This window comes from Sturnira hondurensis, unplaced genomic scaffold, assembly GCF_014824575.4.
Source record: "Sturnira hondurensis isolate 20B ecotype Veracruz unplaced genomic scaffold, ASM1482457v3 Scaffold0003693, whole genome shotgun sequence".
Taxonomy (NCBI): Eukaryota; Metazoa; Chordata; class Mammalia; order Chiroptera; family Phyllostomidae; genus Sturnira; species Sturnira hondurensis.
Window position 1 is genome coordinate 5,850,392 of NW_028076324.1, and position 22,964 is coordinate 5,873,355.

The 22,964-nt window shown below is 40.8% G+C and overlaps 1 protein-coding gene across 1 annotated transcript in view; it reads right to left on the minus strand.

The window, feature by feature from the left end:
- ELP3 (elongator acetyltransferase complex subunit 3) overlaps positions 1-22,964 on the minus strand; it is a 90,838-nt gene that overhangs the window by 13,728 nt on the left and 54,146 nt on the right. The window contains exons 11-14 of the mRNA XM_037042220.1: positions 20,120-20,210; positions 17,067-17,132; positions 15,307-15,534; positions 14,399-14,480 (exon numbers count right to left, since the gene is read on the minus strand). Coding sequence (XP_036898115.1) covers positions 14,399-14,480; positions 15,307-15,534; positions 17,067-17,132; positions 20,120-20,210 — 467 coding nt within the window. The remainder of the gene's footprint in view (positions 1-14,398; positions 14,481-15,306; positions 15,535-17,066; positions 17,133-20,119; positions 20,211-22,964) is intronic.

Below are 22,964 nucleotides of genomic sequence, written 5' to 3' on the forward strand. Positions count from 1 at the left end.
CCCTCTTTCCAGGAGTGGCTGGCTGCAGCCCCCCAAATCTTTGGGCCTGTGCAGATGCTTGCTTGCTTTTGTTCTGTTCCCTCACCACCCCCTTCCCTGCTGTGCTGGCTTTCCCCAGAGTGTCTAGTTTAAGCCTGGAAAAGACATCATCCCTTCCTACTTCTCCTTTAAAGATCCAGACACTTAAGGGTATTATTAAGGAAATAATAATAAAGGATATCATTTAAGGAAATCCCTGTCAGGTCACAGGCTGATGATAGAGATAACGGAACAGAAACCTCAGGGGCCACACGCAACAAAGAATACGCTCTGTTGGGATGACTACAGTCCTCAGGAGTAATCCCCGAGGAGGGGGAGAATTGTGACCTTTATAATACTCAAATGTGCAGTTCTCAGAAAACAAAACAAAACAAAGCATACAGATAACAGGAAAATAAGACTCCTTCACAGAAAATAAAGAAATGGAGAGAAACTATTCTTGAGGAAGCTTAGACACTGGGATGAACAGGCAAAGTCAACTGTATGAAATATGCTCAAGAGCTAAAGGAAACTGAACAAAGAACTAAGGAAACCCAACAAATGTGAAAATCAACAAGTGCAACTACATCAAACTAAAAAGCTTCTGTACAGCAAAAAAATAACAAGGTATAAAGGCAACCTAGAAGATGGGAGGAAGTATTTGCAAACCACAAAATGGTTAAGGGGTTACTAACAAAATACGGAATGTACAGATGCAATATACAGATCGTGGATCATAGGAATGTATACTCGAAACCTATATGATCTAATCAACCAAAGTCACCCCAATAAATTTAATACATTTAAAAATATATAAAGAACTCACACAACTCAATAACAAAAAAAATCAGATTAAAATATGAGCAGAGGAACTGGATGTAAAAGAGCTTAAATGCAAATCAGAAGCACAGGGAGGTATCACCTCACACCTGTTAGAATGGCCACTGTGATGAAGACGAGATAAGCACTGGTGAGGATGTGAGGAAAAGAAACCTCGTGCACTGCTGGTGGGAGCGTAACTCGGTGGAGCCACTATGGAAAATGGTATGGATGTTCCTCAGAAAATTAGGAACAAAACTACCATTCGAGATAGCAATTACTCCTCCACACATACATCCAAAGGAAACGAATACAGGGTACCGAAGCAATACCCCTTGTCTGCTGCAGCATTACTCAGAATAGCAAAGATACAGAAACAACCTAAGTGTCTCGTCAAAGGATGGATAAGAAACGGTGGCATATGACTACAATGGAATATTGCTCAGCTGTAAAAAAGAAGAAAACCCTGCCATTTGTGACAACATGGATGGACCCTGAGGACATTATGCTAAGTGATGTAAGTCACAGAAAGACAAATACTGTTTGATCTCACTTGTATGTGGAATCTGAAAGAGCCAAACTTGTGGAAACAGACTAGAATGGCGGTTATCAGGGGCTGGCACAGGAAGGGGAGAGAGATCGTTTAAGGGCACAAAGGGGCAACTTGGGCAGTCCTGAGGATCTTATGCACAGTATAGAGATTACAGACAACAATATCGTATTAAAGTCATCAAAACTGTTAAGAGACTAGAACTTAATTATTCCCACCACACGTACACACAAAAAGAAAATTATGTGATGTGTTAGAGGTACTAGTAACATCACAAGGGCAATTATTGGGTTGGCCAAACACTTTGGTTTTTTTCCCCCCATAAGATGGCTCTAGTAGCACTTAGTTGTCTTTAACTTAATTCGACAAAATTTTGTTAGATTGTATCGTGACAGAGGTCATTATCAGGTGCATTTAAAAAAACATTAAAATTGGTTAATTTTTGTGTAGACATTTTAATATTGAAGATGGAAGAAAATAAACATTAAGCAACATTTTATGCATATTATGCTTTATTATTTCAAGAGAGATAAAAACACAACTGAAACACAAAAAAAAGTTGTGCAGTGTATGGAAAGGGTGCTGTGACTAATGGAACGTGTCAAAAGTGGTTTACGAAGTTCTGTGCTGGAGAGTTCTCACTGGACGGTGCTCCACGGGTGGGCAGACCGGCTGGAGTCGATAGTGATCTGAGAACCATCGATGTTACACTAAGTGGGAGGGAGCCAACATACTCAAAATATCCAAGTCAATTAAGTCATTGGTGAAAATAAAATCCGTCTTTCTTTTATGGAAAAAACTAAATGAACTTTTTGGCCAACCCAACATACTGCAATATATAAATGTACAAATCAACACGTTATACACCTTAAAGTTACACAGTATGTCAAATATATTTTAATTAAAAAATAACTACAGGAGGTATCACAACACTACATGAACAACAAAGGAACATCAATAAAGGGATATACATTATAAAAAGAAGCCAAATAGAAATACTAGAGCTGCAAAGTACAACAGCTAAAATAAAAAAAAATTATTAAAGGCGTTCACGATAGATTTGAGCAAGTAGAAAATCAGTGAACTTAAAGGTAATGCAATCGAACTTATCTAGTCAAAGGAGCAGAAAGAAATAAGAAGTGATGAAAAATGAACAGAACCTAAGGGACCAGCAGGATGCCACCAAGTGTACCAACACACACATCTGAGGGGTCTCAGAGGGAGACGAGAGAGATAAAAGGTAGAAAAAAGTATTTAACAAACAACCAAACCCTCCCAAATTTAATGACAGACATCACTCTACATTTCCAAGAAACTCAACAAGTTACAAAAAGTATAAACTCAAAAGAAATCCACAATGAGGCGCGCCGAGTCGGACTGCTGAAAGCCAAAGACAGAGACTCTTGGAAGCAGCCACAGAGAAGGGACCAGCCACACACAAGGGATCCTCAGTACGACTGACGGCTGATACCAGAAACCAGGGAGGTCAGAAGGCGGCGGACGACAGAATGAACACCTGTCAACTAAAATTCTAAATCCGGCAAAAGTATCTCTCAAGAATAAAGGAGAAACTGCTAGCCCTCCTAACAAAGTAAACCTAAACAACTTTGTTACCATACGACCTGCCCTACAAAAGTCCTTCAGGCTGAAATAAAAGGATATCAGACAGTAACTCAAAGCCCAGTGAATAAATGAAGACCACTGGTAAAGGTAACTACATACACAGATAAATGTAAAAGCAGTGTTACTACACTTTTGGTTTGTAAATCTTTTTATCACCCCTATGTCATTTAAAAGGCAAATCTAGAAAACAGTAACTTGTACATTTATGTTAATGGTCATACAATTATAAAGATGTAATCTGTCACAATAATGTAAAAGGGAGACCGGACGTGTTGGGAGCACAGTGTTCACATGCTGTCAGAATTCAGACTGGGCTGTTGTAAGTTTAAGATATTAACTGTAATCCCCAAGGTAATCACTAAAATCTAAAAAGACTGAAAACATACAAAGTATGAAAAAATACAAAGAAAAAAGACACGCATCAGTAAAATCAGAAATGAAAGAGAAGACATTAAAACCGACTTTACAGGCCTAGAAAGGGAAAGAGAAGACGAAGAACAGTAATGAGAATGTGCATATGCACGAACACACTGGACGACCTAGTTGGAATGGACATATTTCTAGAAATAGAAACTACAAACGTAAGGATCAGAAAGTCTATATAGTCCTTCAACAAACAAGGAAATTGAATCAGTCACCAAAAACACACCCAAAAGAAAAACATGACCAGGTGGCTTTACTGGTGATTTCTACCAAATGTTTAGAGAATTAACACCAATCCTTTTCAAATACTTCCAAACAAACTGAAGAGGAGGGAGGGACACTTCCTAACTCATCCTACGAAGCTAGTGATACCCTGACACCAAAGCCAAAGACACTACAAATAAAATTACAGACCACTACCCTTTGTGAATATATATATAGGAGAAAATATTTGTAATTTACAGATCTTAAAAGAGTAGTGTCCAGAAAATAACAAAAAGACAAACCCAATGAAAAAAATGAGCAAAAACATTGCTCATTTTTGAGCAGTAAAGAAGATACATAAATGAGAAGCACACAAAAAATGTTCAACATCATTAGTCACTAAGAAAAAACAAGTTAAAACCCCAGTAAAACAGCACTTCACACCCAGCAGGATGGATGTAAAAAAAAAAATGAAAGTTACAAAAGTGTTGGCAAGTATATGGAGAAACTGAAACCCTTACGCATTGCTGATGAGAGGGTAAAATGGTGCATCCAGGGTGGGAAAGTTTGGTGATCCATCAAAAACGTTAAACAGAACTACCATTTGATTCAGCAATTCCATTTCTGGGTATGCACACAAAGGAACTAAAAGCAGGAACTTGAATGGATATACACCAAAGTCATAGCAATACTGTTCATCTGGCCAAAAGATGAAAACAACCCAAATACACACACTGAATATTACCTTAAAGAGGAAGCAAAATCTGATACATGTTACAGCATGGATGAACCTTGAAGATATCATACTAAATGAAATCAGCCAGACACAAAAGATCACAAATTATATGACTGTTCTGTAGAGGCAGAAAGTAGATTAGAGGTTACCAGAGGGACTGGGAGTTACTGCTTCATGAGCGGAGTTTTGGTTTGGGGTGATAAAGATGTTCTGGAGATAGAGGTGAGGGTTGCACAACATTGTGAATTTAATGCCACTGGACTGCATGCTTAAAAATGGTCATAATGACAAACTTTGTAATATACAATCTACTACCTTCCTAAATTAAAAAAAATGACTCTAAAGTGCATTAACTATCTTCAGGTGTTTGTGGGGGAAGGAATGTGGTTTTAGGGTAGGATATGCCCAGAGGAAAATGAGGTACCCTCAGCCCAAAGATGGTCTCCTGTGTTCTGAACTTAGAAGACATAAATGACCACTATCACAGACCTAAAGCATCGGTCAGACAAGGGGGGACAGAGGAACGTCCTCATGGAAGAAAGATGGCAGACAAATGCAGGCGCTACCTGTGGGGTGGCCAAACTCCACCTAGGACAGTGTGAGGTGAGGCACAGCTCTGCTGCCGTGATTGGCACATGGAAATCTGATACTGCCATTGGGACAAGAAGCCTTGAAGGTCCGTCCAAAGACAGTCAGTCCTAAGAGAAGGCTAAATGAAGTTCCCTATAAGAAAGATGCTGGATGCCTATTAACTGCAAGTTAATGAAAACTCATTCTATCACTTGGCATCCAAAGATGGCCACCAGAACCACTCTCTTTGAGAAGTGGAATTCGCTTCTTCTCCCTTTAAATCTGGGCTGGCCCAGTGATTTCTTCAAACAACAGAATGAGGCAGAAGCCACACTGAGGGAGGCAGTCTCAAAGATGACCCCCAAAGTTCACTGTCCACTGATGTTAACAGTGTGCAATCCCTTCCCTTTGAGGATGGACTGGACTTACCGACTTTCTTCCAGACTCGGTTCTAACGAGTCTTCCATCTCAAGGCTCCCTGTCTCTATGGTCACTCGGCTGGGGGAAATGAGCTGCCATGTGCTGAGCAACCCCCATGAGAAACTAAGACCAATGACCTGTGAGGAACAGAAGCCTGCCAAAAACTGCAGTGAACTTGGAAGTGGATTCTTCAACCCCAATTGAATACTGAAATGATTACAGCCCTGGCTGACACCTTAACTGCAGCTTTATGAGATATTCTGAGCCAGAGGCACCTAGCAAAACCACTTCTAGATTCCTGACCTATAGAAGCTGTGAAAAAACTGCTGATTGTTTTTCAGCCACTAAGTAAGCCAACAGAGAAGAAATACGAGATGACCTGGGGCTTCTAAGCCTAGGCCTTCTCTTCCTTCCCCTTAGAATCCAGCTTTCCTGCTATCAGAAGTGCAAGTCACTCAGAGAAGAACCAAGGCACTCATGTCGGCAGTCTCAACTGAGCATCACTCATTGGCCTGAACTAAGACTATACACCAGCCACCTGAGCCAGCTGCCAGCCAAGGCCCTAGACACCCTGCAATGGGGATGAGCCAGCCTCTTTACGCCCTGCTGAATTCTGACTCACAGAATCACCCAGCAAACAGAATGGTTGTTTTGTTTTAAGCCACTATATTTTGGGGCAGTGTGTTATACAATGATGAATAGCAAAACCACCACTAATCAGTAGAACGTGCAGTAAAAGGTCACAGACCCTGACAGGGTACAGATCGGGGGCTTTTGGACTGCTACACCGAGCAGCAGTGATTCATTCAGAAATGATGGATAACTGGACAACCAGATGCTTAGGCAGGTAAAGGACGGGGCTGCGCAAGAAAACATTTTCCAATGGTCTAGCAGGTAATGTCTTGGAAATGTGAGCTACTGGCCTGAGATGACAGTTTAAGCTGCTGACCACATAAAAAATTGCCTGTGTATGTCCTGCTGGCATTTAAAATGCCCAAACTAAAAGGCTCTATGGAAACCAGTATCTTGGTTGCTACTAAGAAAGGCAGCATCAATATTTTCCAGGGTTATTTAGTCATCTGCTCACTCAAAGGGGAAGGATCTGTCAAGTCCCAGTCTCTAGCAGATCTAAAAGAGAAAAGTTTTATCAAACTGAATGGATTACAGCAATATCAAATACTTAGAGACAAGAATAGTACTACTGTATGGAAGTTACACTGAAAAGGTGTTCACAGTACAAAATGAACTGGAAAACAAAGTGTGCAACAGACAGCAGCTGGTGAGGAGGGTAGACGAATCCAGCAGGTGGTGAGGCAAGAAGCAGGTCCTTCCTCAGAAAAGGACCTGTGAAGTGTCTAACTCCACAATAAAGGCAGCCTCTGATATCAAAGCTCCCAGAGCTCTTGGGAATGTCATTAAGAACTCCGTGATACAACCTATTCCTAGCACCAAGGGAAAGTGTACGGCCGTGACTTCCTACAACCATACACTAAGGAACAAAGATGGAGAGAAAAAGCCTACAACTGCAAGTGCCCCCATTAGCAGGGCTACCCTCTGCGCCGTTAGCCTGTGTGTTGCCGAGACACAGGAACACTCGACAGCACGGACCTGGGAGGAGCCGTGGCACTTGCCAACCACTGTCCCTTAAACGCCAACAAACCGCTGCCTGCTCGCATCACTGCTTCTGCCTGGAAAACGTCGCCCACAAGGTGCCTATTCAGAGATATTTGAAAAATATGCACTGGTCAAGGCAGCCATGTGATGCCGAGTGAGGAACAGGTCTCAGGCACCTGATACGCCGCATACTACAAAACGGTACCCGACTCACCTACGGATGGGGAAACACCAAGTGGGGAGGGACGAGTGCTGAGAAAAGCTGCGCCACACGCCGCCAGAGTCCAGCTGCCACACGGACACCAATGAGCAAACAGTTCACTAATCTGTTACCTAACAAAATAGCATTCCATGTCATCACTGCCAGCCTGATTAATAATGATGCTGAAATAATGAAGTTCTTATAAAAGCAGGATTTTACATTGTATTTATTATCTTTAATAAGAAAGATATTAACCACTCCAAAAACAAAATCCTATTGGGATGTGCACCAAAAAATAAATGTCTATGATCATTGTGAGAACACCAAATGGAAGAAACCGAGGAATATGTGGAACCCTAACAGTATGCATTTAATTGGGGAACAATGCACTGAAAGATAAATTATGTGAAGAGATGAAATGGAAACCAGAAAGGAGCGAAGCAGCTTTTCCTTCCTTCCTGACAAGCCCACAGTAACACACATACACGCAGCCAGAGCTGGTTTGCATCTGGCAGGCCTCCTTTGTCCATTAGCAAGCTGAAATGAGGAAAAGCTCTTCCAGCATTTTGGTAAGGATTATGAGTCCATTACCAGACAGATCTAGTTACAAATGCACCCTTCTTTTCAAGTAGGTTATAATGCAAAGAAGAAAACTGCCTTTTCTTCAAATGGAGGGGGATGGGTTGCAGACTAGAACACAGGCAAAGTTTCTGGGGTCCAGTAAGTAAATCTCAACTATTTGTAGTTTAATGAAACAGAACAAATGTTATCTTCTGCCCATGTATCATCTTGTTAATCAGTGGTTGTGGGGGAGAAGACCATTCTTCTCAGTCCTGAGAAGCGACACCGGACTATACATGGCACAGGTGCACTGACCTTTGTTCACTAGGAGGAACTGTAGACGTGGCTTTAGAGTCTAACTGAGCATCACGACTGAGAATGATCTCATCTCCACAGTGACTCGTTTACTCACCCTGAGTTTAAGCGCCTCTACTCCCTTCTTTGCCTTTTTAATGGGTTTAAACCAAATGGCAATCAGTCTCTGACTTCTGAGAGTGATTTCTGTCATCAACCATTCAGACACTTCCTCATTTCTCATCACCATTGTGTGGTATCAACCTTGTACAATTCTTGGCCAATGGCCACATTAATTTTCTACTTGAAAGAACACAAATAGAACACTGCTTATGACGAAGGAAAGAGAGGGAGCTTGGGGGATAGCTGTTCGTCCAGATGCATAGCAATTAGCTTTGCGAACAGAAACCGTAACATGATTGGATCTGACACCTAACCAAAACTGCCAAAAGGAAAATAAACCCTATTCTCAAAGCCACCCTATTGAGTGGCTTTTTGAATAGCGGCCACTGACAGTTATATTTGCCTTTTTGGAAATGGTATGAGCAGTGTGACATCAGAGATCTTCAGTTTCCATGGTGATTATTAGTGATGGCATTTCAAATGTGGTTAGGTTCCACTGTATTATTTTTCGCACTTTACACCATAAGAGAGGGAGGAGAAAGGACTGCTTCATCCCAACATTTTTAAAGGAAAGAATGCTGATCATCCAAGTAGATAAACATCATGGCTTTTAAGTAGCTATTATTTGTTTACCTTAAACATGTGTGTTGACAGAAGCTACATCAGTAAGCTGGTGAGAGGTACTAAAGCACTTGGACTTAATAATGGCTAATTAATTGCTTAGACATTTACAGTAATTAACTTTTTTTTCTGCCTACAGATTATTTTATAAGCCAGTTTTTCTTTTATGACTGATTTACCCACATTTTACATGCAAAAAAAGATCATTTTCTTACTCTTAAGCAATGAATCCTGAATTAAGAAATAGTTTAAGGGAGAAAAACTTATCTTCCTCTGCAGTGTAGGACAACCTCTGGGGTGAAGACTCAGAGCTCTCCAGCCCAGTAAGAACATCCCTCAAGACAGGCCAGCATCTCGTACTTCCTTCATTTCCCCTCTCAGCCCTGGACCCCTTGCACATAGGAGATACTTAATATACTTAGTGATTCTGATGTTGATGAAGCTAAATATTTCATTTTTGCTTTAATTTTCACATTTAGAGTTGATGGTTTGGTTTGGTTACTAAGTATTATATAGAGTTAAAAATAAAGAAATAAGCAGAAGTCTAAGAATGTGCTTCATTTGATTCTGCTGAAAAGCAAGTGTTTAATTTTCTCATGTAGCTGTACAGTTAATCTTTTAAAAAAGATAAATCAGTTATAAACCTTATATTAACACCATGCATTCTTTTTTCTGTTAAAACACAAGTTCATCTGTAACCCTCAATATATTTTGTGTACAGAAGATATATCCTAGTTTTTCTGACTAGTGATTTAAATCAGATCTGCTGTGTAGTTAATACTATTGTCTAGAGGCAGAATCAAAGATTACAAATCCAAGTACCAGAGAAAATCGGCTGGCAAAATGAAGGGAGGTCATACTGAATCAGAATGTAACTGAAAAACAAATGTTACGTGAATGCAGCAGAATGTAATTGAAAATGAATTCTATGTGAATGTATTCAGTAGCCACAGTGAGGAAGGATCTGTCCCTCCATTACTCAAGCTCCTAGTTATGCCAGGACAGAATATCTGGGCTAGCCGTGTGTAAGATGAGTTTCACAAAGGCCTATAGACAAGAACAAAGATGCATTTACAAATAGATGACAAGGTCAAAAAAATGTAAAAAGTAGGACATTTAGCTTACAAAGGACCTGCAGTTGTGACGGAAGTTAAAATAAGATTAAGCTCCTTAATCTTCATTTTCATCATCAAATACCCAGCACACAATGAGACTGAGGTCAGTTACAGATGAACTGTAAGTCTACCCTAAAAGGGTGTCGAAAAAAATTTACTTAAAAGGCAATCAGTAGAACAACTGGTCATGTGGAGAGCTTAAAAAAATTAAGATACTAAGGGGCAGAATGCAAGGCCGTTAGGATTATAAAATATGATGTAAGCCACTTTTTAGTAAGAAAATAAAGGTCCATGAGGAGCAAGTGAAATGATACAAGGACACAAGGGCTGCGGTCAATGCAGAAATGGAATCCAGGCCTGCGTCCCTTCTTACACTCCACAGACGCTCGGGACGCACTGAGTGAGAGCCGCACACGAACTGGCACTACCGAAGAGACATGCAGGCTAAGGGTCACCCGACGGCGAGCAGCTGCTCCCCTTTTCACAAAAACCAATTTAAACACACACACACCATGGTACATAACACACTACATAAAGTCTATGGCTGTCTAACCACTAAACTGTATACCTGGAACCAATACAAAATAAAAAGAAAGCAAACTGTGAAAACACACACAGAAGTAAAAATGAACAAACATGGAAAGATAAAAAAATATACAAAGCATGTTATAAAAATAGGGAGTTCTGGCCAAGATGGAGGTGTAGGTAGATACGCTTTGCCTCCCTGCACAACGAAAAGGATAACAACCAATTCAAAAACAAAAAACAACCAGAACTGCCCGAAAACTGAACTGTATGGAAGTCTGATAACCAGTGAGTTAAAGAAGAAATATTCATTCAGATAAGTTGGAGGGGTGGAGATGGGCAGCCAGGGCAGAGAGCATGCACGGCAAGGCGGCGGCTGGTGGACTCACTGGTCATGTAGATAAACCGGGAGGAACAACTGGGGAGTGAGACAGACTGCGCAACTGAGGGTTCCAGTATGGGCAAGATAAGGCCTCAGAACCTCTGGCTGAAAAATCTGTAGGTGTTGTGGTAATGGGAGAAACTGCCAGTCTTCGGAAAAAAAAGGCGAGAGCTGAGCAAGTGGCAGTGCCCCCTCTCTGACCCCTCCCCTACCTACAGCACCAAAACACAGAGATGTGGGTTGTCCCACTCTGGTGAATACCTAAGGCTCTGCCCTTTACAATGCAACAGGTGTGCCACGATAAAGACATATGGCCCAAATGAAAGAACAGATCAAAACTCCAGGAAGAGAACTAAGTGACAAGGAGACAGCCAACCTATCAGATGCAGAGTTCAAAACACTGGTCATCAGGATGCTCACAGAAATTATTATATCTGCAAAATAAAGGAAGAAGTGAAGGTTTTACAGAGTGTAACAAAGAAAAACATATGGGGAACCAACAGTGAAGGGAAGGAAACCGGGACTCCAATCAACGATTTGGAACAGAAAGAAGAAACAAACATTCAACCAGAACAGAATGAAGAAATAAGAATTCAAAATAATGAAGAGAGGCTTAGAAACATCTGGGATAACTTTAAAAGTTCCAACATCCAAATCATAAGGGTGCCAAAAGGAGAAGACAAAGAGCAAGAAATTGAAAGCTTATTTGAAAAAATAGTGAAGGAAAATGTCCCCAAACTGGTGAAGGAAATAGACATAGAAGTACAGGAAGCTCAGGGAATCCCAAAGAAGTTGGACCCAAAGAGACACATCATAATTACGTTACCCAAGATTAAAGATAAGGAGACAAAGGAGTTCCCATAAGACCATCAGCTGGTTTCTCAAAGAAGGCGCTAGAAGGAAGAATTTAAGTCACGAAAGGCAGGGACCTACATCCAAGACTATTCTACCCAGCAAAGCTAGCATTTAGACAAAGTGCTTCCCAGATAAAGTCAAGTTAAAGGAGTTCATTTTCACCAGGCCCTTATTATATGAAATGTTAAATGGGCTTATCTAAGAAAAAGAAGATCAAAACTATGAACAGTAAAATGACAACAAACTCACAACTATCAACAGCTGAACCTAAAAAAACCAAAAACAAAAACTAAGTGAACAACTAGAACAGGAACAGAATCACAGAAATAGAGATCACATGGAGCATCATCAGTGGAAAGGGGGAAAAGGTGTAGAGATTAAGAAGCATTAAGTAGAAGGTACAAAATAGACAGGGGGAGGGTAAGAATAGTATAGGAGATGCAGAAGCCAAAGAACTTATATGTATGACCCATGGACATGAACTAATGGGGGGAATGCTGGAGGGAATGGGGATACCAGGCAGAGAAAAAAAGAATAGGACAACTGTAACAGCATAATAAAATATATTTAAAAAACAAGTAAGTTATAAAAATAAACACCTTAAGTCTGCATTCCTTGAAGTTGTGAATAATGGACATCTCAGGTGTCTGACTCAGAGATATAAACAGAGCAGTAATATATTACTAAATTACAGAAACAAAATGCATCATACATAGAACAAAAGTTCTAGCTTATTCATTTGAAGGGTGGCCAGATCTTGAGTCAAACAAAGTCAAGTTCTGATGTGGTTTTCCCCAAAGAAAGTGATGTGGGCTGACAGACTGCAGTGACAGGGAGCAACGCTTCCTTCCCCCCACAAGGGTCATCTAGTTCTCCCAGGGCCACTCCTCTGGAACCCCACCAACCGAAAGAAACACCCTACAGAAATCTGGTAGTTTTACTGCAGGAGCTGATAAGGACAAAGGCTCTTCCCTGTTATTTCTAGCAAGTCTCTTGTTATTTTAAAAATTCTACAAGCAGAGGACCTGAAATTGAGCTATTATTTAGATTATAATAAAAAAGCTAGAAAGAGTACAGATGCTGATTTCCATTTCCTGCTCATAAGAAGTGGAAACTGAGGTTCTTATGGGCAACTGAACATGCCCAGAGGCAAGTCAGGGGCCCTCTCTGCATGTATTATTCCTAAAAAGAAGAGATACCAAGGAGCTGAATGAGAAGTGACAGAATACCGATGCCCTCAGTTTGAAGACGGATCAGGTCCCCCCCCAGATACCAGAAAAGCACATGACTGCACTTCAGACCCTCAGAGTGCAGGCCAGGCCAGGGTCACAGACAGTATCCCTACCTTAATGGTTGGAAGAGTGCACTTGTAGGAGAGTACTGAACCCCTGCTACTCAAAGTCAGGTCTGAAGATAACTGGCATCGGTAACGCTGGGAGCTGGTTAGGAAGGCTGGCTCTCAGGCCCCAGCCCAGACCTAACGAGTCAAAATCTGCATTTTAACAAAACCTCCACGTAATTCACAATCACACCGAAGCTGGAGTTCTCTACTGGGACACCACAGTGCTCTGGCAAAAGGCTCCTGAAATTTCAGGTGATGCATGCGGAGAAGGAGTTCTGAGTCAGTCTGGCTTACCAGGAAAGGCTGACTTCTGGTCAACCACAGATTAGTCAATTGAGAGGTAAACATTTATCATCACATGTATCAATAACAATCAGGTGAACCTCGTTTAGTTCCCTCCTCTTTAGCAGGATTAAAGATAAGAGAAAAAAATTATAAAGCTAGCCATGTTAAGAAACGCTCTCTTAATCTGTCTGGATAATGCCGAAAACCATGGCCAGACTAAATGATGAAGTGAGCTTGGGTCATTACATCTTCATAATTATAATCATTAAAGGCTAAGCAAGGACATTAATTTATTGATGGGCAACAACTTACTGATTTTTTAAAAAAATCTCATTTCAACTTTCATTTTCAGAAAAGAGATTATTTTCTTTGAAGACAACAATCCGTCTTTAAGAATGGAATAGTCTAACGAGAGAAAACAAACAGTGCAGGAAAAATAGCCTAAATTCTGATCATGGTTTTCACCACATTCGTGCCTTCCTGGGGACAGCGATTTCAGTAAGCGCGCACTACTAAGGAGCAGGAGAGAGAGGGTGCGTATGTTACGTCTTGGTCGCACTTACCTGGAATGTCCTCTTCATGCCTGTTTCCCCAATTGTCTGATACCCTAGATAAGGTGTGGGGAAGCTTCCAAACAGGGAAAAGCTGTTCCCCGAGAGCAAAGTTACTGTAAACAATATTTATGGACCAAGAAGCTCTGCCTTTAAACATCTTGTACTGGCAACTGAGATTCTATTTTAATTTTCTGAACGATATTGATAACCTCCACACTGGTTTACATTTTTCTTGGCTCCATACCATCAAACTCATGTTTTCCCAAAGTAACTGGCACAAAGCACAAGACAGGAGATGAGCACAATGACCAGTACGACAGATGGCAAGGAAGACGGCACACCGACCCCTGGTCTTGCCACTCAGAGACGGAGTGCTCCTGAGAGCTCTATCCCACTGAACTGCGTAGAGGGGTCTTCTGTGTGTTTAAGCGCAGGTCGTGTACTACTCGGTTCTGTCTGATTTTGAACATAAACAGATGCAACAGAGGCCTGAGGTAGTTTTAATTGTGCTACCAAGTTAAAAATGTGAATGAATCTTGAACTTTGCACCGCCCCCCCTTACCTGATATAACAGCTATTTTCCCAGATCCATGTTCTTCTCTAGCTATTCTTTCTGCTTCCTCCATCAGCAGCATGCCAAATCCCTGTAAGGAGCAATAAAGAGGGTTACAGAATTAAGGGGGAAAGAGGTCACTAAGGGGGATCACAAAACAAGAAGGCTAATATTTAGCACTTGTTAAAAAATGTTAAGAGTAACAAAAATACAATTTATGGGAGTAAGAAAAGAGAAACCATTCAATTACACCAAAAGGACACTATAGCAGCCTAGTAACGAAAAGGGAAACTCTGCAACAAAAGACAAGAAGTATTTTGTGGATGACGTAATCTACCTAAGAGAAGGGAGTAATTGCCTGTTATCTTCTGCCTCTTTTTAAACAAGTTCTAGGCAATCTCCAGGCAATATTCTTAATTCATCAATTTTGGGGTCTATGCTATATCCACCAGTAGTTTTTTTCTAAAATTTAAAAAATGAGTTATTTATTTCTTTAGGTTGTTAGGGAAAAGTAGAACAGTTCCACGATATACCATACAGGCTGCATTTATGAAGTGGTTTAATACTTCGTAAGTGCTTTCACATTATCGTCTCCTTTGAGTCTGTAAATCAGTCGAAATTGCCGGTATTACACTATTTCTAATTTTCAAAAACAGCTATGTCATATGGTTCAATCTAACATCATATTTCACTTAGCTGAGTCTCAATTTGCCTCTTCCTCCTCCCTATCACACCCAAGAGTGTGTAATCTGGAGACGACATCTCTGAACCACTAAAACACTGGTTCCTCCACTTCTGTACTTCCCTTCGCCCTTTCTTCTTTTTCTGTCCCTTTCTCTGCTCTCTCCCCGCCCTTCCATTTGTCTTTCCCTCCTCTGGGCAATTTCTTCATTAGAGTCAAATGAAATACAGGATACCTGATGCTGAAACTTGGCGGGATCCCGACTGCTCACAGGGACTACACTTCCATACACATGCAGCTCTCGGACTATGGAAACACCACCAACCAATTCGAAACGGAAGGTTTCCTCTGAACACTTTCGTAAGCGTAGAAGGCCAATCAAAATGTCTTGATCTGGGTCTTCGTATGACAAGAATGTTTCCCAGCCACCATTTGCAACGTAATCTCTCCTTACCAATTCAACCTATGAAATAAGAAAAAATAAAAATAAAAATGTCAAAACACATTTTTTTAAAAACTAGACAACCAAGTTTATTTGTACAATTATGTGTATTTATTTAGGATAATATTCACAATTAGGAATAAAGAATGGATAATCATGACTTAGGTTTCTTTCTGTCTACTCTCAAATGTTAATAGGAGTCCGTGCCTTGTTAATGAACTTTTATAAAAGAAAAGCAATTTGACAGTTTCATAAGTACTTGAACTTCATTAACTTGAGAACCCTACAAAGATCTGGCCAGTAAAGCTCCCGTGCAGTGAAATCTCCACAGAGTCTCTAAGGTAAAATCACACCCACGTGGGGTGCACAGCTCTGGGTGGACCCCAGGCCCCAGAGCTGCCAGGTGCTCAACGGTTTCATTTTCTATTCCTTACCTGTCCCACTAAAAACCCACTTTTGGGAGAACATGTGTCAGAAGTTACTTACTTATCCCTTGATAGCACACCACAATGCCTTTAAAATATGTCTAGTTATGGGATGAAAACCCCATTACTGGAGAGTGGCTTTGTGGTAGCAATCCACTTAGGCTTTTGATTCTTCCACTCATTGTTCAAGTGGCCCTTACGTTTTGTATAAATACAAGCAGTATGTAACCATATACATACAGAAAAGGCCTGCACATGTGAGAATGGTCACACTCAGACACATTCTGAAAATGGCCAGACTGTATCCATAGTGAGGTGAACCACTCGGACTAATAGTATCTTCTTAATTTTTTGTTTGCTAAATAACAGGACTGCTGAAGAATTTGGCAAAATGATTACCTGTGGGAAATGACAATAAAATAACTCGTTTCGAGACCAAAAGTATCAATGCAGATCTCAACAATCCTAGCCTTCCAAACAGGGTTCCACAAGAGCTAAATCCCCCAGAAAACTGGACACACAGCAGACACACAGAGGAGAAGGTGATTCATGACAGACAATAAGTGCCTTTGGGTGTCAGACTTGGGTTTTGTGGAGCCCCTGTCTGCTGATAAAGGCTGGTCTAGCCACCTGATTACCACCAACGGGCGATCATTTACCAGTTGCACGCAATCAGATAAGCAGATGACGTCCAGCTTCACCTGAATGTGGCCACTAGTCACAATGTGGTTATTTACATTCAAATTGAAATTAAATAGTATTAAAAACTTAGTTCCTCAGTTGTACTTGCAACCTTTCACCTGCTTAAACGTCACATGTGGCTGATACCATGTAGGAAGGCAGAGATTACAGAACATTTACAACACTGCAGAAAATTCTACTGAACAGTGCTGATCTGGAGTGAAGTTCAGACTTGGGTTTTCCTAACCTGGCTCTTCTAGAAATTCAGCCCCCTTCATACTTGGTGTTCTTGGCTTGACATCTATATCTGATTCACAATTACTCTATGCTCTTAGTATTACTCATTAACTTCTAGGGTTCAGTCCCACCGGTAAGAAGGTGTGGATCCAGGCTTGACTAAAGATGAATGAACAGGACCTAATCTCTCTATGAAATGAAGAAACTAACCTGGTATGGCCGTACTTTGTGATGAATTTCTTGAATTCCAACCTCTCTGGTTCTTACATCTCGACACTGGCAAAAAAAAAAAAAAGAAAGAAAAAAAGAGGAAAGCAATTAATTACAAAACCAGTAAACTAATTTCATTTTTACTGAAACCTCTTCACCAAACCCTGGGCTCAAAATTAAGTTTGGACATAATTTACATTGAGAAAAAGAACTGCATTTAAAAATGAAGCCGTCTTTAATAAATCTGAGGATTAGAAACATGGAATGAAAAATATATGAAGTTAGTACAGTATTGCTTTCAAATTAAATTTAGAATTCAAAGATCTCTACCTAATATTGGAAGTAAAGAACATACATCCTAAAATATGATAATAGTTTTAACCAGGGAATATAACTATTCCTGACTTTTAAAAACTCTCATCACTTTATGACAGTTAATATTTTTACCTGCCATATATTTTTAACTGCATCATCATATTTGTATCACTTTAGAGGGATGCTAAAGACTGCTTGGTTTTTGTTTTGTTTTGCAAAGATGGGCACTGTGGGGAAAAAGGATGGGAGGGAGGGAGGGAGGGAGGGAGGAAGAAAGGGAAAAAGAGGCCTAGACCCATTTATCATATGACCTGGGCCACAGTCACAAATGGCTCTTTGAGTGTCCTTGGGAGGCAATGAGCTACCTGCCTGCAGATGATGTGGATGCAATGGCTGCTCTGTGCGGCCAAGCATGTGTGATGCCTCTCTCACTTCTATTCCACAGGCTACACAGCCTGACACTTACACTTACAAAGTCCTTCCAGTACTCAACCGTGTGTTCTATGGTTAATTTTCCCTATCGAATACATTATAAAAATTATTTTCTGGATTCTAACATATTCTACCAGAAGAAAAAGATCATCCCAGGAAATGGGATGATGTCATGACATGCAAGCGAAACTACCAACAGTGTTTAAGAAGGACTGCTATATATGTACATAATTCCACAAGAATTATTAAGAGCTCATTATTCAGTTCTATAAAAACAAAGCTATTTCCATGTCCCAGGAACCAGTCCAAGGCAATAACACTCTGCTGATGTGGAGTTCATGAACTCAACAAAAATTTATAGCAAACAAGGATCACAAGTCTCCGTAACTGCACAGCTATCATATTTATACCTCGTCTTTTATTAAAAATGGTAGTTCTATATAGTAACATGCATGTGAACATACTACATGTACATGCTCTTAATCGCAGTTTACTGAGAGGCTCTCAAGGTTTATGAGGGCACAGGGTTCAAGACAACAGCAGGATGACGTGGTTATTAGGGTAGCGGGGCCAGACCAGGCACTCCGCGGCAGTGTTCTCAGAGGGGGTGGTCAGAGAAGGCACACTGTCGTGCTTGGTGCTGGTAATTGCCATAAACACCACGAGCTGTTTCTCTAGAACTTAAAATTGTTTAAATTTTTTTGGAGGGGGGATAGGTGAGAATAAGCCAATAATGTTCATAAACTCTCCTGTGGACAAACAATTTTATGAAAAATTTTCTCCATAGTAATTTGGGTAAGAATAAAATTGGTAAGTCTTCAAACATGATTTACAATCCTCAAAACAATTTCCTAGTGCAGTCCAAAAAAATAATAAACCCCAGAATTCATAAAAAATTGCATATTTATTCTTATAGTCGAACTGTTACCTTCCAAGTACTCTCCATTAGATGCAATATACCTAACAAGACATTTTTTCCACTGCTCAAAACAGTTTTTGAACTCGTTGATTTTGATGCCTTTTAGTGCTTCTGCTGTTTTGTTTCACCTTTTCCATATCAGCAAAATGTTTCTCTTTGAGGACTTTTTTTATCCAGGGAAACAAAAATGGTCACTCAGGGACAGACTGGGTGAATAGGGAGGGTCATAGGGGCCATGCTGTTTGTGGCCAAAAACTGCTGAATACTTAGTACAGTGTGGGCAAGTGCCCATAAATCCCCCATCACAAAATAGGCAATCCTGATGAAAGTCTTAAAAACAACAACAACAACAACAACAAACCACTGAGGTCGAACGCAGCCTCTCACAGCACCACCTGCTAGTACACGGGTATAGATGGGTTGCTGGAACACTCACCTAGCAGGAAGCCTGTACTATAATGGGCCCACCCTCCAGAAAGTAATTCTGGTTTTTCTGGGCCCCACCTCGTACTATGCACGTGAACACCCCACAGCTCCATCCTAGACCTCATGAATCAGAATCTTGGAAGGCAGAGCCCAGGAATCAATGCTCAGGTTGACACCACTCCTGGCCTTTTCTCTTCAGCAGCTGTAAGCAGTTTCTAGGACACCAAGTCTGAAACCTTGTGGAGATTTAAGAATCATCTACAGAGCCCTCCCTGGCCAGGTGGCTCAGCTGGTTAGGTTGCAGGTTCAGTTCCTGGTAGGGCACATACCTAGGTTGTGGGTTTGATCCCCAAGAGAGGCCCAGATGGGAGGGAACGGACAGATGTTCTCTTCCCTCTCCCCTCCCCCCATTCCTCTCTCTAAAAGCAATACACAAATCCTCGGGTGAGGATTTAAAAAACAGAATCATCTACAAAGATTTAAACTGCAGACTCCTGGGCTCTTTGTACTTCCAGGGGCAGCAGAAAGGCCATGTTTAGTAAATACCTGGGAAACAAACCACTGAGTGGACAGACAAGAGGGTGAAGTGGGATGAGAGAGCCTGGTGTGTGTGGCAACTGCACTGTTGGGTGATTACTTCACGCGTGTAACCTTTTTTCTTTAAATGTTGTATTCTCATATTCTGTAACTATCAGTCAAGAATTGAACACTCGATACCTCAAAAGAAAAATGTTTTTTAAAAAGGGAGTTAAGCACATAGTTGGCAATCTGAGTAGATAGAAAAAACCCATTAAATCAACAATTCTTTTTAGAACAGAAAAGAAGGGGTATAAGGAATGAGATGCAGCCTTCAACATGTGCAAGCTTTTGGACCAAACTCACATGTTTTTAAGTGTGAGAATATCACAGTTTTTTGTGTTTCAGATTCCTTTGATCTCAACAGTTACAGCCAGACTCTTACCTGTATTCCAAGGTCTTTCATTCTCGCAAATGCCAGCTCTCTCAAGTTGCCGTGCTCGACTCCGGAGCTGACTAAAGGCATTGGGATATCTCTGCAGGAGAAAAAAAGACCAGCAGTTGCAAAATATAAATCATTCTCTACAGCAGAAGGGTAGAAATATTTTTAAAAGGAAAAAAGCAAACAAAAACAGAAACCAAAAAAGAAAAAAACCCTACCATGCAGATCAGAAAAGCAGAGGCTGAATGTTCTACCGTGGAGGCAAGGCTCAGAGCCCCTCTGTCCCTCAGTGTCCCCACCTGCGAGATTATGCCTTTCACCTTCCACTTGGGGCTTTTGTGAGAAACCCCTGAGGAAAACCACTTTATGAGATTACAAAGTGAAAATAAGTATATAACAACCATTAGTAATAATTTTTGACTGAAGAGACATTTGTACTAAACAAAACAAAAACATATAACTATTTTTTCTTTTTTCAAGCAAAATCCATTTTTGTTTACAGTTGCTGAACGACAAGTAACCAAAAGCCTGGCTTACTCAACAACTGGTCTCAAGGAGTAAATTTTTTTCCCTATTTCCCAAAACCCTAAATTAGAAGTGAGTCTGCATCAGAAGAGTAACAGACTGCCTACAGATGCAAGGAGACAGAATTTATTTCCCAGAATTAATACAGTGTCAAGGGCCAAACACGAAGGAGCCTTCAATCAAAAGCTGATGCCCCGAGTTCCATTCTGCATTCTTCTAGACAAACACCAGCATCTAAAGATAAAGCAGTTTTCAAAAATCTGAGGAATATGCTCAGCACACCCTGCTTTCTAGTCAAAGACAAGCCCCCAATTTGTTTTGTCTACTATCTGGTTGATCAGAAGAAAGATGTGGAACACACAATTTATCTTTTCTTCTCATTTCTGCTTTTGAATCAACTTGAATCTTTCCCCTCTCTTTTTCCTTACCCCTTCAATTGTTAAGTAAACACAATTAGCTGCTTTGTCCATTGATTCTAGTAAGATATTTCCCACTCACTCAGAAGCATTAAAAGCCAGTCAATTAGCATTAAAAACTAGACACAATAAGTCTATTGGGCTCTGGAAGTCAGCAATTTCCATAAAGGCACTATAAAGCAATGATAAATCAAAATTCTTTAAGATAATTCAACAGGGAATTCAGAGCAAGAATACCAGAGCCAAAGTTAAAGTCTTCTAAATGCCTTTTTTTACTGTAAAATACTTTATAAATAACTTGCAAATATATGCACGTACTTTCACAACTTGAAGTAAAAATATTTCATATATGATATGAAACAAATAAAATCAATGGCAATCACCGTTAGTACCATACATGACAGACACATTCAACCCCTGGTACTCATGGCGGTTCTGTTGCATTAAAGGTGCCACAAACCCTGAAGTAGCAAACCCTGAAGCACTGATCCTAGGAAAGCGCAGGGTTAGGTTCCTGCAAGCCTTGAGTCACATTTTCTTTAACTGATCAATACACAACCGTGCTCTATTTGGGTTTCTATTTAAAGGAACTTTATTTAACATTGATTCACTACATTGCACTTAGGGCCAGTGGCACTATAATTCATGCCCCAGTGAAACTCAACTAACCCTGTATCTTCTTCATGCGGCACATCACAGCCTTCTTGTGCTTGGAGCACAAGAGAGACAGCACCCCAGCCCTATGCGTGGGGGGCTGTTTTTAACAGCACAGAAATGTAACAAAATGTGTTATCCACTAGGCTGCAGAGAGGACACCGTCCACTGAGTGGAAACACACACACAGCACCCCACCACGTCCTGCCCCTCCCTCATCACCCGGCAAGTGCCCGTCCGGCACTCACCAGTGACTCCTCTCTCTGTCGCCCTCCCTGCGATGGTTGTCCAACAGGGCCTATTTCTACCATCACATCTGCATTTATTCGACGAGCCTGTATTGTAAAGAAGAGCCTTCCCTTTTCCCTGTTTATTCACTTATTTATGAACTCATGGATTCCTGTTTTATTCAGTGAGTTGTGATCTGATATTCATACATTATTTTGCTGCTTAAATTAGATTTGGCCAGTGGGCATGAATTCGGGCTGGCTTCTGGATTCTTGCAACACATTCCCATCATCCTCTGGATAGTTCCTCACTTTCTGGAAATAAGATATTCCGAGTTTATCTTGTATGTTTAGCTGCACCAGCCCTGGAACTGGTCATTTTCCCAGGCAGCCCTGATTCCTTTCAGTGAAGAGTGGTGTTTAGACATCAAGATTTGGGCACTTGCTGTGCTCACAACAGCTGAGGTGTCACTGTCTCTACACACTCAGTGCACACCACTAAGAAACGTATGTATACACATTTATACACACAAACCGTGCACATGGATGCCACGCTAAAAATCAATGGTGACCATTCTAGTATTAATTACATGACAAATACAGGTAAGCAGATTCCTGTAACTATTTCCATATATAAATTAAAAAGCCCGTGAGTTCATGCTGATAATTACAATTCTAATCCAGTACCTAAGTAATCTTTCCAGCTTTCCATTATTCAGTGTTTATAAATCCCTTGAGAAAGGGACTGACAGTGAGAATCTGGCTCTTATCTTTAGCACATTTACTTACTTGCTAAATCAGATAACTTATGTGTTCACAGTAAGCACTCTCCCGAACGTCCTGGCTGCCACCTCTACACCCCCTTCCCTACTCTCCGTTTCTTCAGATGCCAGGGACGCGGCTGTAAGTGCCTCTGTGGTACTGCTCCACAGGGGAGGGATTGGGAGGGGGAGGGGAAAGGATTACTGCCAACCACAAATGGCTCTACAGATATTGCCAACTATGGGCCACTACTTTTAAAAGACA